General features: G+C 36.8%; 1 protein-coding gene across 50 annotated transcripts in view; it reads right to left on the reverse strand.

Moving 5' to 3' along the window:
• LOC128248352 (uncharacterized) overlaps positions 1-17,377 on the reverse strand; it is a 174,164-nt gene that overhangs the window by 26,514 nt on the left and 130,273 nt on the right. For all 50 annotated transcript variants that reach the window (XM_089356680.1, XM_089356635.1, XM_089356467.1 and 47 more), the window contains 4 exons: positions 16,298-16,375; positions 8,096-8,173; positions 5,033-5,110; positions 4,147-4,209 (listed from right to left, as the gene is read on the reverse strand). In XM_089356680.1, the coding sequence (XP_089212806.1) occupies positions 4,147-4,209; positions 5,033-5,110; positions 8,096-8,173; positions 16,298-16,375 (297 nt within the window). The remainder of the gene's footprint in view (positions 1-4,146; positions 4,210-5,032; positions 5,111-8,095; positions 8,174-16,297; positions 16,376-17,377) is intronic.

Raw genomic sequence — 17,377 nt, forward strand, 5'->3', positions numbered from 1 at the left:
CGTAGCATGTCCAGTTACGCTTGATCAGTAACAAAAATGGTCCTCTTAAATATCTTGATAGCAGCCCACGCCAGACATTAAGCCCCGACAAATTGACTGCTTTGTTCACATGCAAACAAAGATTTCCTCATTCCCAGTAAGCACAATTGTCGTTCACTGTTCCATTTAGCTTACATTTAGCATCATCAGATCGCACTATCTTTCTCACAAATTCTTCATCCTCGCCTACTATATGTTGAAACCACTCACAAAACTCGATTCTTCGATCAGGAACGTCATCGTTAACTGCATGTAATAATCTTGTAATGTTGTACATAGCACATTTAAAAATGCGACGTATGCTTGCACTATTTATTTCTGTTTCGCGTGCACATTGTGAGGTAGACTTCCTTGGCGAGTGTGCGAAATGCTCTAGTATCATAGCCGAGGAAATAACACTTGTTACTGTGCAAAGTCTTCCGAATTTCCCCTTCTGCACATCACACATGCGACCAGGTATCTGAAAATTATCAAGAACCCGTCTGTTCTAAACTCACATCTCTATTGTAGTTGAATTCAACTAGATTCTCAAATTTGAAATACCACTTTCAAATGGTCTCACGTTCCCTAAACGACAACAGGACATCTGCCACTTTGTCACAGTTGCTTACAATAGCATCAAGAAATCATAAGCACGTTTCCTACGTCAACAATTGATCAAATGTAACCTAACTTTTTCAGTATCACTTCTTACCAATTAAAATGATGGTATTTTTGAAATATAAAAGGGTCGATATAATCGACTAGCTCCTCCCCAAAAATTTCAAGTCTTGTGCCTTTAGTAAAGAGGATTATTATTATTGTAATTATTATTGTTATTGTTGTTGTTGATGTTGTTGTTATAGGACAGTGAGCTGGCAGAATCGTTACCGCGCCGGGCAAAATGCTTAGCGGTATTTCATCCGTCTTCACGTTTTCAGTTCAAATTCTGCCGAGGTCGACTTTGCCTTTCATCCTTCCGGTGTTGATAAAATAAGTACCAGTTGAGTACTAGGGTTGACGTAATCGACTAAGCGCCTCCCCAGAACTTGCTAGCCTTCTGCCAAAATTTTAAACCAATATTTGCAGGCTGTAAGGCGTCAAGCTGGCAGAATTGTTAGCGCGTTGGACGAAATGCTTAGCATATTTCGCCCGTCGCTACATTCTGAGTTCAAATCCTGCTGAGGTTAGCTTTCCTTTTCATCCTTTCGGGGTCGATGAAATAAGTACCAGTTACGTTCTGGGGTCAACTTAATCGACTTAACCCTCTTCCAAAATTTCATGCCTCGTGCCTATAGCAGAACGGATTATTATTATTATTGTTCAGTAGTTTTATTTTTATAGCGTGGTTTCACTTCATTACCGAGCGCAGCTCTGTGCGCCTTGGGTATGTGCTGTGTTTTGCTGTGGTGCTCTTTTGTTTACTGTATTAAAAGTGTTTTGCGTAGAATGTGTGCAGTACCCAGTAGTGCAATTTTCTGTATGTTATATATATTTGTAAGTCCTGGTGTTTTTGTTATGTATTTGTCTGAATATTTTTTTATTATACCTAAGGCACCTACTATGATAGGAATTGTTTCTGTTTTTAGATTCCACATTCGAGTTATCTCTATTTCCAGGTTTTTGTATTTTGAAAGTTTTTCCATTTCTTTTAGAGAAACGTTGTCATCTGCTGGTATTGATACATCAATTAGAAAGCATTTTTTTTCTTCATGATCTTTGACAACTATATCTGGTCTATTTGCCTTAATTTCTCTATCTGTGTGTATTGGCATATCCCAGAGTATGGTTGCTTTTTCGTTTTCTGTGACCTTTTCTGGCGTGTGTTTATACCATCTTTTTTCTGTTGTTATTCCATAGTGTTGGCATAGCTTCCAGTGTATATAGGTCCCAGCTCTGTTGTGCCTGTGAATATATTCCTTCTTAGCCAGGACTGGGCAGCCAGAGATAATATGATTTATTGTTTCTTGTCCATCTCCACATATTCTACAGTTACTTGTTATGTTTCGTTTCATTATATGTTTTTGGTAATTTCTGGTGGGGAGGCTTTGGTCTTGTGCAGCAATTAAAAATCCTTCAGTCTCTGCTTTGAGTCCTGAGCTTCTCAACCATTGCTGGGATTTTTCTCTGTCTATTTCTTTTGCATTTAGTTTAGCCCAGTATTTACCATGTAGGGGCTTTTCTTGCCATCGTTTTATCATGGTCCGTTGCTGTTCTAGTTTTAGTTTGGATTTCATTTGTTTTATAGCTTTTGTTGTTTCTTCTTCTTCTTCTTCTTCGTATTTGTTAGGTAGATTGATTTCGTGTTTGTATTTGTCAGCTTCCTTAAATACTGAAAACAGTTTTTTGTTTTGTTCGTGTTTTGTGGCTATTTGTATTAGTTTTCCTTGCTTCTGGAGTAGGTATTTTTGCAGTCCTATGGTGGTTATTTTATAATAGTTTTCTAGCTGTATAAGACCCCTGCCACCTTCTGTGCGTTGTATATAGCCTTTCTATGTCAGATTTTGGGTGGTGCATCCTATATCCTGTCATTATTTTTCTTGTTTTCCTGTCTATTTTAGATAGTTCGTTTAGTGTCCAGTTAAGGATGTTGTAGCTGTAGCTTATAACTGGGACAGCTAAAGTGTTGATACCCATTATCTTGTTTTTAGCATTGAGCTCTGTTTTTAGTATTGATCTAACTCGTATATAGTACTCTTTCTTTATTTTTTCTTTCGTTTGTGTGTGTTGTACCCTATCTAGTTCATTGACTCCTAAATATTTGTATGGTTGGCTTTCGCCTAGTTCTCTTATTTCATTGGCTTTATCTAGTGTTACATTGCTACTTTTAACTAATTTTCCTCTTTTCAGGGTTGCTTTGGCACATTTTTCTAATCCGAATTTCATATCTATTTCCTTGGTAAAGCTGTGTACTGTCTGTAGTAGTGTTTCTAGCTCTTTGTCGTTTTTAGCATATAATTTTAGGTCATCCATATATAGAAGGTGGCTGACTGCTATTCCGTAGCATTTGTAACCGCATCCAGTTCTATTTAGCAATTCAGTTAAAGGTGTGAGTGCCAGGCAGAACAGGAGTGGAGAGAGCGTGTCTCCCTGGAATGTTCCTCTTCTAATGGGGATGGCTTTCGTTTTCACAAGTCCCTCTTTTGTTTGGAGCTGTAGCACTGTCTGCCATTTATTCATCGAGTGCCTTATGTATTTTATAATAATTGGTGCCACCTTGTTTATGGCTAGTGTTTCCAGAATCCACATGTGGGGAACACTGTCGAAAGCCTTTTGGTAGTCCACCCAGGCCATACTGAGGCCTTTCTTCTTTCTGCGGCTGTCTTCAGTTATGGCTTTATTGATCAATAATTGATCTTTACAGCCGTATGAGCCCTTGCAGCATCCCTTCTGCTCTTCTGGAAACAGGTTGTTATTTTCCAGGTGCTTACTCAATCTCTGCGATATTATTGCAGTAAAGGCTTTATTATTATTATTATTATTATTATCATTATTATTATTATTATTATTATTATTACTATTATTATTATTATTGTGTGTGTGTGTATGTGTGTATTTATGAATGGATCAAAATAGTTTGATTCAAACACTTTGGCACTCTGAGTTCCAAGTCTTCGGCAATTGAAGTCTGAATGAGAGTTCGATTGAAGAGCGTCAATGCTTACTACTGGACGTTAGCCAGTGGTTGGTCAATTAATGTCACGTGGTGTCGCAGTTTGATGCTGGTAAAATCAGCGACAGCAATTACTTGGAGAATGCCGCATGTTGAACAGGAAATCGACCGCGTGGTGGATAGGAAATCGGTCGCGTGATGGTAAGTAGGAAGGGGCGGGGTATGTGGAAGTATATATGTATATATGTGCATATGGTTATATCCATATATCTGCGTGTATGCATCCGTACTTATACGAGTCTGTATGTGTGCATAGATGTACATTCACACATCCGCGCGCGAGCGCACACACATACATACACACACACACACAAACGCACACACACACACAAACGCACACACACATATACATAATTGCAGGCTAATGTCCAGCAGTAAACACTAACTCTCTTCAATCGAATTTTCATTCAGACACCATGTACATAAAAATAATTATACATATATATATTTCATACCGGGAATTTCCATTTCTTCTATGCGAATGGGTACTACATTATTTGGTGCCTTACTTGGAAATTCTGCAAAAAGAAAACAGATGAAACATTTAAAAAATTTAATGTTGACCAATATTTAAATACTTTTACTTATTCTTCCTTCTTGAAAATATTTGCATGAATGGCACTTATCAAAAGCATTAAATATCAATATTAAATATTATTTTATACATTTATTCCATTACTAGTTTTAATCAGTGGATATTGGCCAAGTTGAGACACGATTTCAAGGGCTTGATCAATCATATTGTCCAGAGTACAAATTTCTTTTAAATTCTGGTAGTTTTTTTTTTTTAATTGTTATCTAGTTGTCGAAAAGCAAGTTACAGTACATGAACGTAAAAATGGACAATATGTACAATTTTATCTTTATAAAATTACTCAAAATTCTATTAACCGTTTCGGCTCTGTCTCTCACTTTGATCACTAAATTCATTCAATTTATTATCTAGAATTACTACGTTTGGATTACTCCTAGTTCACTCAACAAAGCTATATAGTTTGCTAAACATATTACTTAGATCGTCTAGTCAGATATTTACATTATTTGTTATTCAAACAAATCTATAATAACCTCGGTAATTTTCTCAGAATAATGGAAACTTCTCAAACCTGTTTCAGTATGGATGCCAGTAACTCTACGGAAGAGACTGATTTTTTCAAATCACATGTACATCAAAGACATCAGAAATACTTAGCTGTAAATTGTTATTACTTTGGTTTTTTACTGGTTTCAGTAACTGATCAGAGACAAGCTGGTGCACCACCTTGAAGGTTGAATCGACCATATTGATCGCACTAATTCTTTAAAAAAATTTTAAATTATAGAAGCTTTAGAAATTCTTACCTGGAATCTCTGCTTCTAGCTTTCGAATGAAAGCTCTATAAGGGTACACAGTTTCTTGTTTTAATTTTACCCCAGTTTCTGTAAAAAGACGTGCATGAAATAAACATTTTTGAATATTTTCTACTGTGCAGCATGTTTTATGAAGTTTACGTGAAGATGTTTCCACCTTAACTAAAGACATTGGGCAATAAAATATTTCATTCCATTATAGGTCTCAGTAATTAGTCAGTGACCCAGCTCTATGAGGGACTCGTCTCCAAAACGCTATAGGGCAGCGAATCGGCGAGCAAGCAAACTATGTATATTGACTACGTGTAGTCAATATACATGCGTCTCCTTGAAACGAGCCAATAACCTGCCCTGGTCCAGTTTCTTCCCTAACCCCACCTTACAGCCTGGCTCGTTTTCCTGCTCCGGCTCACCTGTCACATATGCCCCTACCTCTCTAACACCACCATCCTCACATACACCTATCATCGTCCTTATCACATCACCGACACCTTTGCTTGCATTTCTGGTAATATTATTTACTGCATTTGTAATGCAATTGGTAGAACTATATACATGTTCAATCTCATGCGGACGTCTCGTGTATAGTTCTGCAAATTATATTGCTATAACGATCACACTGATGATTTGCAGACATTTACGTAAGTGGTAACAATGAAACCGGGTTTGTGATTAATCTTTATATTTTGCATCTTTTCATTTGTCTTGCCCGCTTACGTTCTGGCGTTTGCTGAATTTTCTTGAGAACAATCTTTTCTTAGTGGTCAGACCATAGGTGGTTTTCTTCTAGCATAATAGATGTCCACTTAGTAGTCATCCCTCTGATATATATATATATATATATAATACTTCATTTAGAGAATTAACATTGCTTGTTTTCACCTTTTCAATATCAGTGAAGAATGCCACTGGAAAAGAAGATATAAGATTTGCCAGGTTTTTCTCTCTCACCAAGGTCATCGGCTGTCGAACGCCGACGAAGGGAAATAACCCTGAAATCCGGATACGTTCGTGCTGCTGGCCGTGGTGAGAGGGATAACTCCCTTGGCAAACAGGACACAGTCGTGTGTCGATAAGCCAGCTGGAGGAGATGTCCTCCTGGGGCTAAAAGCAACAGTAACATCCACCCCTAGGGGTCAGCCACACTTAAGTGGCAATATACTACACTTTATATATATATATATATATATATATACAAGGAGAGAGAGAGAGAGAGAGAGAGAGAGAGAGAGAGAGAGAGAGAGAGAGAGAGAAGCAAGTGAGACTTGCATAATTTCGACAATGACTGAAATATCTCGGCTGATACACAAATACCACACACACACACACACACACACACACACACACACACACACACACACACAACGTTTGTGTGTATGCGCGTTATGTATTCCACTCTACACAATCATACTTTTGTAATAGACAGGTTTGGTGGGGCTGAATTAGACTTTCTGCCTGAATTTTTCATTTTTCTTTGATAACGTGTGTGTTGTCGAGGCCTTATATTTGCGTTATATATGTTCAAGACAATTGCTTTCATTATTACTATATCTGATAACCAGGTGATCTAGCAAGCGGGGCCTCATTTCAGTAAGGGGGTTGCGGTGCGCAATGATGCCGTCGACAGGTAGGCTCCGAAACGGCGCGCATTCTCTCCTCATGACCCTATACACTTGCGGAGCTTTCGACTGGTAGCACTTGCATGTGCAAGTTATTTGCAGAACAACTAAGACCTTGTGGTAGCTAACCACTGACGTACCGGAAGTACGGTTAGATATCCTAGAAAGACAAAAGGACTGCTCAGAAAGACAAGCTGACAAGAGGAAAGACTATCGACGCCACGAAAGACTGGCAGTGGCTGCGGGCTTACAATCCTCGCCTCTGTAACATATTATAACAACTACCAATGAGAATGATAGCCCCATGATTGACCAAGAGGTGGGAGCCGAGAATCAATCAAACTCAGTTAACATGGAAATAGCCTTGGACATGAATATGGCTATTCCTTCTAACAACGAAGTGCAAGCAACTTTGGATGCAAGCTTGCTGTAGGACCTTTGCAAACGAGAGGTACTTAAAGATACATCAAGGAAAGACTTGTAAGAGGAGGACAGAGCAGTGTGGATCAGATGAAATACGTGGCAGATGAAATACGTGGCAAATCATCCCCAGACAGGCAAATCATCCACAGCGGATCGATAAATGCTACAGTAAAGTTCTCTTCCCGACAGGAAACTGCAGGCTATGAGACTGGTGCATCAGATAGAACTCGGAGGAAACCGTGGGTCTTGTGGCCTGTTACTAATGAGAAAGGGAGATATAAAGAGCTTGAGAACAAGGTATGTCGAGCTCTTTATAGAATGACAGGATCTACAGTGGAGAAACTGGGAAAGTTATCAAACTCAATATACGATACAAGAAAAGAATTATTTGTAGTGAAAGATGGTATCCGATTAGCGAAAGGAAAGTGTGGACCAAGCAGGAGGATCAGGAAAAATGAAACAGTTGAGGAAGAAAAAGACCAGCCTAAGAAAGCAAGGGAAATGTGCTGAGCAAGACGAAAAACCTGGCCTCGCGCAACTGTACGAAGATTTAAAAAAGATATGTCGTTATGTGCAACGGCATATTCGCCAGTATGAGAGAAGGAAAGCAAAAGGATTCATGAACAGTTTCTGAAGAACTCGTATGGGGAAGCTGTTCAGTGAACCGAAGAGTGGTACTTTATCGTGCACAAAAGAAGAACTGATTGCTCATATCAAGGAAACCTACAGCGATCTCAACCGTAACCAGCCACTGCCACCTATAAATAGGCTAAAGCATGTCTTAGAACCTGATATCGAATTTCAAGTTGGGGACATCATGGAGAAAGAGGTGAATGATTTTGTGAGAAAGGCTAAAGCTAAGAGTGCCCTTGGTGTCTCGTATAAAGTATATAAATATTGCAATCGTCTATGAAAGAAGCTGTGCAAGTTGTTTGCAAAACATCTTTTCTATTACTTTAGTTAATTTCTGTAGACTATAGAAATTAGAGAAATGATGTTTGGAAATCCTTACCTGGAGTGTCCATTTCTTTTTTGTGAGCGAGTATTATATTACGCAATACATTGGTTGGTCTTTCTTTCGGTTCAACTACTACAAGGTAGGAGAAATTAAATGTTAAAAAAGTAGGAAGTTTTTTGTGTATTGGTGTAATTTTCCAGACTGAAAAGATACTTCACTTTCCCCAGAATTTTTAAAAAAAAGTTACAGAGGTTTAAAGTTTGATCATTTTTACCCAGTCAGAAAACAGAATTTGGAAGCTGTCATTTTGTGCGTGATAGCGCGTGTCGTCTACTGGAAACAAATGAAATATTGCGAAACTCTGCTTTACGCACATCATATAGCCCGTCGTAACTCTACTTTTTTGTAATTTTCAGAAAACTTTGCGAATTTGTATTCTACAAGCAGGAATTCATACATTTATTTAAAAACCAAAAAAAAAAGTTTTCGTGCGTGATCTAAGGCCTATTTAGCTATTATTTTTATCACATATTATACCGCATGTGTTTTATGCATTTAAAAAGCGACAAAACAAACACGTCGTAAGCAGTTTGGTAACAGCTTGGTTTGTTAATATGGAAACAGACACCTATATATATATGTCTGTACCTTTCGACTGTCTAAAATTACTCAAATTTGTAAACTTTAAAAGCTATTAACACTTTATTTATTGATTTATGGCAAAAATGAATTTCATGTCAAAGTTTACTTCACTAATACGCCAAATATGAAATCAATTGGAAGAAAAATTTAAGAAAATGAAAAATGGCAGCTAGACAGAAAAGATACAAAGAATATTCTACTGTTCAGTATGAGTTTAATGAGGTCTTTTGAGAAATTTTTTACATCAAATTTTCCTGCAAATTGCTTTCATATTTTTTTCAATCAAACGGCGTGCTGGTAGAATCGTTAGCACGCGGGCAAAATACTTAGCGGCATCTACTCTGACTTTATGTCCTGAGCTTAAATTCCGCCGAGGTCGATTTTTCTCTTCATCCCTTCGGGTTCGATGAAATAGGTATCATTTGAGCACTAAGGTCGAAGTAATTGACTTACCCCAGCCCCTAAACTACTGGCCATGAGCCAAAATTTGAAACCAATATTATTCTTTGATTTTACAGGCAGGCGTGTAGGTGCAGCATTACAAAGAGCTTAAGTGGTCATATCGGTCATATCGAGGTCAGCATTCATGTTTTGAAACCGACACTTACTTTATCAGTCGCTGAGCATCAAATCGGTGGTTCGAATCGCAAATTTCTGTGACATAAGCATAAATTTGGACACAGGTGCTCGTGCATGCATTTAAAACGCAAATATGAAAAGGGCATATACACACAATCACACACTTACAGTTGTACATACACGCTTATATATATATATATTCCTTTATTCTTTTACACGTTTAAGTCATTTGACTACAGCCAGTTCAAGAAATCGATTCTTCATTCTTTGCAAGCCTAGTACTTATTATATCTGTCTCTTTTGTCGAACCACTAAGTTACGGGTACATAAACACACTAACATCGGTTGTCAAGCGATGGTAGGGGGATAAACACCGACACAGAGACACACACATAAAATATATGTACATATATATATATACAACAGGTTTCTTTCAGTTTCCGTCTACCAAATTCACTCACAAGACTTTGGTCGGCCTGCGGCTATAGTAGAAGACACTTGCCCAAGATGCCATGCAGTAGGACTGAACCCGGAACCATGTGGTTAGGAAGCAAGCTTCTTACCACATAGTCACGCTTGCGCCTTATACGTATGTGCAAGAAAAAATAGCAAAAATGCACATTGAATATCGAAAAACTAAAGGCTTTTTTATGAAAAGTAGCGATAAATATATACAATTCGATGAACTGAGTGAAAAAATGCGGTCGGCCTAACTATGGCACATGCCCCCACCTTTTGGAGGGTACAGAGTTCCACTTTAAACAAGGTAAAATATTTAAGATTAAATCAAATTTCACCTGTTCCTCGGAAAACCTAATCTATGCCATTACCTGCTTAAGGTGCGGTAATCAATATATCGGTCAAACAGGGATATCACTACATCGAAGAACCACTCTTCACAAAGAACAGATCCGTCACCCACAGTATAGAGATACAGGTCAGTGAACACATAGATAGGTGTGCTAGGAACTTTAATCCTAATTTCCTAATTTTCCCCTTCTATCAATGTTCACAGAACACCTCAGTACAGCAAAGAATGGATAAAGAAGCAACTTTCATCAATAAATATCATCCACAACTTAACATGAATACAACATAATACAGAACACTACTAACCTTACCAACAATACCACTAACACCCATACATTCCGTACACCATTCATATTACAGTATTATATCAACCCTAATTGCACCACGTCCAGAACTACTTACATTCGTTACACAATCTTTTTACTCAGGGACTAGTAGACCCACACTTTTTGATAATCGGTACGCATTCAAAGCCAGTGAACAGCAATGACGATACCGGTTTGACTTTAAATCTCTTTAACAATTCAAAGTAATGAATTTAATTCCTCTTAATTCTACCTCAGTTCATCTAATTGTATTTATTTATCGCTACTTTTCATAAAAAAAGCCTTTATCTTTTTGATATTCAATGTGCATTTTCGCTTTTTTTCTTCTTACTTTCCCCATATATATATAATACACACACACATAGACATGTATGTATATGTACATATTTATATCTATTATACAAAAGTCAGGGTCTTTACGTGTGTTCCTGTGTTACTTATACATTCGAAAACTACTGCACCGATCCTAATGAAATTTGGAACACAAAATCCAAGCCTAGGGAGAAGGGTAATGCTGTGTGTTTCATACAATTTCATGGACTAAAATTACTGAATGGATCCTCATGATATTTAGAACTTAGATTCAATGCATAAAGGCGGGTATAATGCAATATGTTTGGTTTGAATTTGTGGGGGGCTTAAAGGGGGCAGAACACCCCATGAAAATTCATAAATTTCCGATGTTGATGAAATTTCAACCATAGATAATTGACACACATCAAGAAGTATTCCCAAAGTTTCTGCTTCTCATGAGGATTCTAAGACCCCTAATGGGGGCCTTGATTTCCTAATTTTAGTCATTTTTTATGATCCAAAACTAGGTCCAAAGTACTGAATGGGTCTTTATGAAATTTGGAAATTATATTCTATGCATAAGGACAGATGTAATGCAGTATATGTTTGAAAGTGAAGGGGCATAAATGAGGCCATAACCCCAATGAAAATTCATCTATTTTTGTTGTTGATGAAATTTTAACCATAGATATGAGACACAAATGAAGTAATATTCCTAAAATTTCAACTTCTTAGGAGTTAGTAATCCCTACATTTTAGTCATTTTTCCTAAGTCAGGACGAATACAATTGTAGTCTTGGAAGCTGTAGAACCACCAAGATGAGCGTTATTTATAATCCAATGGTACAACACTGTAAGAGTTTTCTTTTAGATATACTTAGATTGTGATTTCTGCAATGTGGTGCATAAATTGTCAAGTATAAGAGAGACATCTTTGCTTCCATTGCTAAGGAAAAACTCTAGTTAGACTGTATCCAAAACATTACACACACACACACACACACACACACATACACACACACACACACACACACACACACACACACACACACACACACACACTCACACACACACACAGTAATGTTTTGGATACATTCTAAATTGAGTTTTTTCATTAGCATAGGTAATGCCCATTGACAGACATACATGCATAGATATATACACGCATACATATATGCATACATATACGACGGGCTTCTTTCAGTTTCCGTCCACCAAATCCGCTCGCAAGGCTTTGGTCGGCCCAGGTCTATACTAAGAGATACTTGCCCAAGGTGCCACGCTGTGGTACTGAACCCAAATCTATGTGGTTGGGAAGCAAACTCCTTACCATACAGCCATGCCTGCGTCTATGGTCACATTTTTACGATTATTGCTGCCATCATTGACTTATTATTATTATTTTATGTTTGACTTTTGTTTTGCATTTGTACAAGTTGGATCCAAGTCTCACCCAGAGACCTCAAGAGACAACAAGTTAGAAGTTCATGTAGGTGTTATGCCTAGGGTACCATATATTTGGATTTGTACAGTTTTGTTCAAGTGAATGTTTAAGAAACCATAAGAAAATTATGTGTTTGCTTTAAAATCTGAGATCACATAGACAGTATTTTACGTAGGATATGGGCAGTTCCCATGAGCACTATCTTTTGAACTTCAGCCATTTTGGGGTTTCCTGGAATCTGATCTAGGTAGTAATCAGCCCGTTTCGCTGTCATTCCCAGGGCACCTATGACAATAGGTATTGTTTTCGTCTTCAGATTCCACATTTTGCTAATTTCTATTTCAAGATCTTTATATTTGCTCAGTTTTTGGTAGGTCTTGACAGATACGTTTATATCGATTGGGACAGTCATATCAATGAGGAGGCATGATTTTTGTCTGAAGTCTTTCAGTATGATGTCTGGCCTATTTGCGTCTATCTTTCTGTCAGTTTGAATGGTGAAGTTCCAGATTATTATTATTATTATTATTATTATTATTATTATTATTATTATTATTATTATTGTTGTTGTTGTTGTTGTTGTTGTTGTTGTTGTTGTTGTTGTTGTTGTTGTTGTTGTTATTATTGTTATTATTATTATTATTATTTTATGTTTGACTTCTGTTTTGCATTTGTACAAGTTGGATCCAAGTCTCACCCAGAGACCTCAAGAGACAAGTTATAAGTTCATGTAGGTGTTATTATTATTATTATTAATAATAATAATAATAATAATAATAATAATAATAATAATAATAATAATAATAATAATAATAATAATAAGTCAATGAATGGACCACAGATTATTATCTCCCAAAAATCAAAATAGACAATAAAACAACATCAATAATAAATAGCATAAACCTGGCCGTCACGGAACTAACAACCACAGAAACAACAGGCAATATCACTGAGCTAAATGACATAATATATGCGGCAGCCACTGCAGCCACAAAAGAAGCAGGATACTCCCTCAAACCTATCCTAACAGGAGTTCTACCACCCAAACAGAACTTGTGGATAAATAATATCCAAAACAAAATTTAAAAAAAGAGAAAAGATTTATCGATTCTCAACGAAATTAGTAGACAATCAACACAACTAAGTAACAAGAAGAAAACAAAAATACTGTACAAATACAACATTACAGAAAAAGACTTACCTGAGGCAAAAGAAAAGCTAAAGCAAGATATCCTTGCCAAAGCACAAAGGATCCGCCCGTATAAGAAACGCCAACGTTTCTTTGAACAAAACAAACAGTTCAAATCCAACCCCAAAAAACTCTACCAAGAACTGGGTAAAAATAAAATAGACATTACTGCAGCACTAACAGCAGAAGAACTGGAAGAATTCTGGAAACAAATATGGTCGGTGAAGCAACAATCCCAGAAAAGGACCATTAAAACAACGAACTTAGCACCTGAGCAACTCTGGACCCCTATAACAACTGAAGAGGTCACCCAGACACTGCAAAGACTAAGCAACTGGAAGGCACCTGGGCACGACAAAATCCCCAACTTCTGGTTAAAACACCTGACATGAATTCACAAAAAGCTGGCAGAAAACTTTAACAACATACTAGCAGAGCCAGAGACAATGCCTGAATGACTCACGAAAGGGAAAACCATCTTAATTCCCAAATCCACGGAAACGGAGATACCACAAAACTACAGACCTATAACCTGTCTCCCTACGATCTACAAAGCCTTTACTGCAATAATATCGTAGAGATTGAGTAAGCACCTGAAAAATAACAACCTGTTTCCAGAAGAGCAGAAGGGATGCTGCAAGGGCTCATACGGCTGTAAAGATCAATTATTGATCAATAAAGCCATAACTGAAGACAGCCGCAGAAAGAAGAAAGGCCTCAGTATGGCCTGGGTGGACTACCAAAAGGCTTTCGACAGTGTTCCCCACACGTGGATTTTCGAAACATTAGCCATAAACAAGGTGGCACCAATTATTATAAAATACATAAGGCACTCCATGAATAAATGGCAGACAGTGCTACAGCTCCAAACAAAAGAGGGACTTGCGAAAACGAAAGCCATCCCCGTTAGAAGAGGAATATTCCAGGGAGACACGCTCTCTTCACTCCTGTTCTGCCTGGCACTCACACCTTTAACTGAATTGCTAAATAGAACTGGATGCGGATACAAATGTTACGGCAAAACAGTCAGCCACCTTTTATATATGGATGACCTAAAATTATACGCTAGAAATGACAAAGAGCTGGAAACACTACTACAGACAGTACATGGCTTTACCAAGGAAATAGATATGAAATTCGGATTAGAAAAATGTGCCAAAGCAACCCTGAAAAGAGGAAAATTAGTTAAAAGTAGCAACATCACACTAGATAAAGCCAATGAAATAAGAGAACTAGACGAAAGCCAGCCATACAAATATTTAGGAGTCAATGAACTAGATGGGATACAACACACATAAACGAAAGAAAAAATAAAGAAAGAGTACTATAGACGAGTTAGATCAATACTAAAAACAGAGCTCAATGCTAAAAACAAGATAATGGTTATTAACACTTTAGCTGTCCCAGTTATAAGTTACAACTACAATATCCTTAACTGGACACTAAACGAACTATCTAAAATAGACAGAAAAACAAGAAAAATAATGACAGGATATAGGATGCACCACCCAAAATCTGACATAGAAAGGCTATATATACAACGCACAGAAGGTGGCAGGGGTCTTATACAGCTGGAAAACTATTATGAAATAACCACCATAGGACTGCAAAAATACCTACTCCAGAAGCAAGGAAAACTAATACAAATAGCCACAAAACACGAGCAAAAAAAAAAACTGTTTTCAGTATTTAAGGAAGCTGACAAATACAAACAAGAAATCATACTACCTAAGAAATACGAAGAAGAAGAAGAAGAAGAAGAAGAAGAAGAAGAAGAAGAAGAAGAAGAAGAAGAAGAAGAAGAAGAAGAAGAAGAAGAAGAAGAAGAAGAAGAAGAAAAAAAAGAAGAAGAAGAAGAAGAAGAAGAAGAAGAAGAAGAAGAAGAAGAAGAAGAAGAAGAAGAAGAAGAAGAAGAGCTATAAAACAAATGAAATCCAAACTAAAACTAGAACAGCAACGGACCATGATAAAACGATGGCAAGAAAAGCCCCTACATGGTAAATACTGGGCTAAACTAAATGCAAAAGAAATAGACAGAGAAAAATCCCAGCAATGGTTGAGAAGCTCAGGACTCAAAGCAGAGACTGAAGGATTTTTAATTGCTGCACAAGACCAAAGCCTCCCCACCAGAAATTACCAAAAACATATAATGAAACGAAACATAACAAGTAACTGTAGAATATGTGGAGATGGACAAGAAACAATAAATCATATTATCTCTGGCTGCCCAGTCCTGGCTAAGAAGGAATATATTCACAGGCACAACAGAGCTGGGACCTATATACACTGGAAGCTATGCCAACACTATGGAATAACAACAGAAAAGAGATGGTATAAACACACGCCAGAAAAGGTCACAGAAAACGAGAAAGCAACCATACTCTGGGATATGCCAATACACACAGATAGAGAAATTAAGGCAAATAGACCAGATATAGTTGTCAAAGATCATGAAGAAAAAAATGCTTTCTAATTGATGTATCAATACCAGCAGATGACAACGTTTCCCTAAAAGAAATGGAAAAACTTTCAAAATACAAAGACCTGGAAATAGAGGTAACTCGAATGTGGAATCTAAAAACAGAAACAATTCCTATCATAGTAGGTGCCTTAGGTATAATAAAAAAATATTCAGGCAAATACATAACAAAAACACCAGGACTTACAAATATATATAACATACAGAAAATTGCACTACTGGGCACTGTACACATTCTACGCAAAACACTTTTAATACAGTAACCATAAGAGCATCACAGCAAACCACGGTACATACCCAAGGTACACAGAGCTGCGCTCGGTAGTGAAGTGAAAGCACATTATAAAAATAAAACTACTGAACAATAATAATAATAATAATAATAATAATAATAATAATAATAATAATAATAATAATAATAATAATAATAATAATATGTTAGGAAATTCTAGGGATTATGGATGTTGAAGATATAAAGTTTGGAAATTATTACCTGGAATGTCTAATTCTTGTTTTTGAGTGAACCTTGATTCACGAAATACATTATTTTCTTTTATCATCGGCTCATTTTCTGTAGAAAAGAAATAAATGAAATTCAATTTCAAAACACGAAACGTACTTATTAAAGACACTTAACCGTAAATATTCTTTTATTAATCACAGTATTTAGTTGTCAGCCATTCTAATTATTATTTCCATCACATATATATAATGTATGCAGATTACTGGGACTTGGTAATCCATTCAGTCAGAGGACATGCAGCGCTCAATACTTAAAGTTGGTGAATCCTGTACTGCTTTTCGGCTAACAATAAATCTAGTCAAAACTATTGTTATAGTTCAACCAGCTTCCAACTCATATTATGAAGCTGAGGTTTTTCAACAAAACGTAAAACTGGATATTGTAGGTAAATGTACATATTTTGGAAGTGTGCCGAATTATGTTTGTTCTTTAGATGATAAAATAGCGAATCGTCTTCGTAAGGCATCTCAGGCTTTCAAGAATCTTCAAGGGCGAGTTTGGTCTAATAGAAATATTAGCAGAAACCCAAGGGTTGTAGTGTACAATGCTTGTGTGCTTTAATCCTTCCTTTACTTATATGAGACTTGGGTAGCGTATAGAAGGCACCTCAAATTATTAGAGCGATTTCATCAGCGATGTCTGCACTCTATACCGACAATCAAATGGCTGCACAAAGTCTGAAGTATAACAGAGTCTGAAGTATTTGATAGATAGATAGATAGATAGATAGATAGATAGATAGATAGATAGATAGATAGATAGATAGATAGATATTTCGATAGATTAAAAGATATGATCAGAGATGGTATGTCAAAGGTGAATCAATTACATTATGGAAAAGTACTGATAGCCATTTTAATCTTTCATTGCTGTATTTGTGTATATGGATTTGTTTTGTAGAGTTACTTGATGTTACTACATTTCGTCAAGCTGGATATTTATATGAGTGTTCTACTAACCTCTATTGATTACTTTATTTTTCTTTAGTACATTCTAAATTTTATACATTGGCGTATGTAATTAGCTACTAACATAATACATACATGCATA

Source organism: Octopus bimaculoides, chromosome 1 (assembly GCF_046866305.1).
Source record: "Octopus bimaculoides isolate indiv1 chromosome 1, ASM4686630v1, whole genome shotgun sequence".
NCBI lineage: Eukaryota > Metazoa > Mollusca > Cephalopoda > Octopoda > Octopodidae > Octopus > Octopus bimaculoides.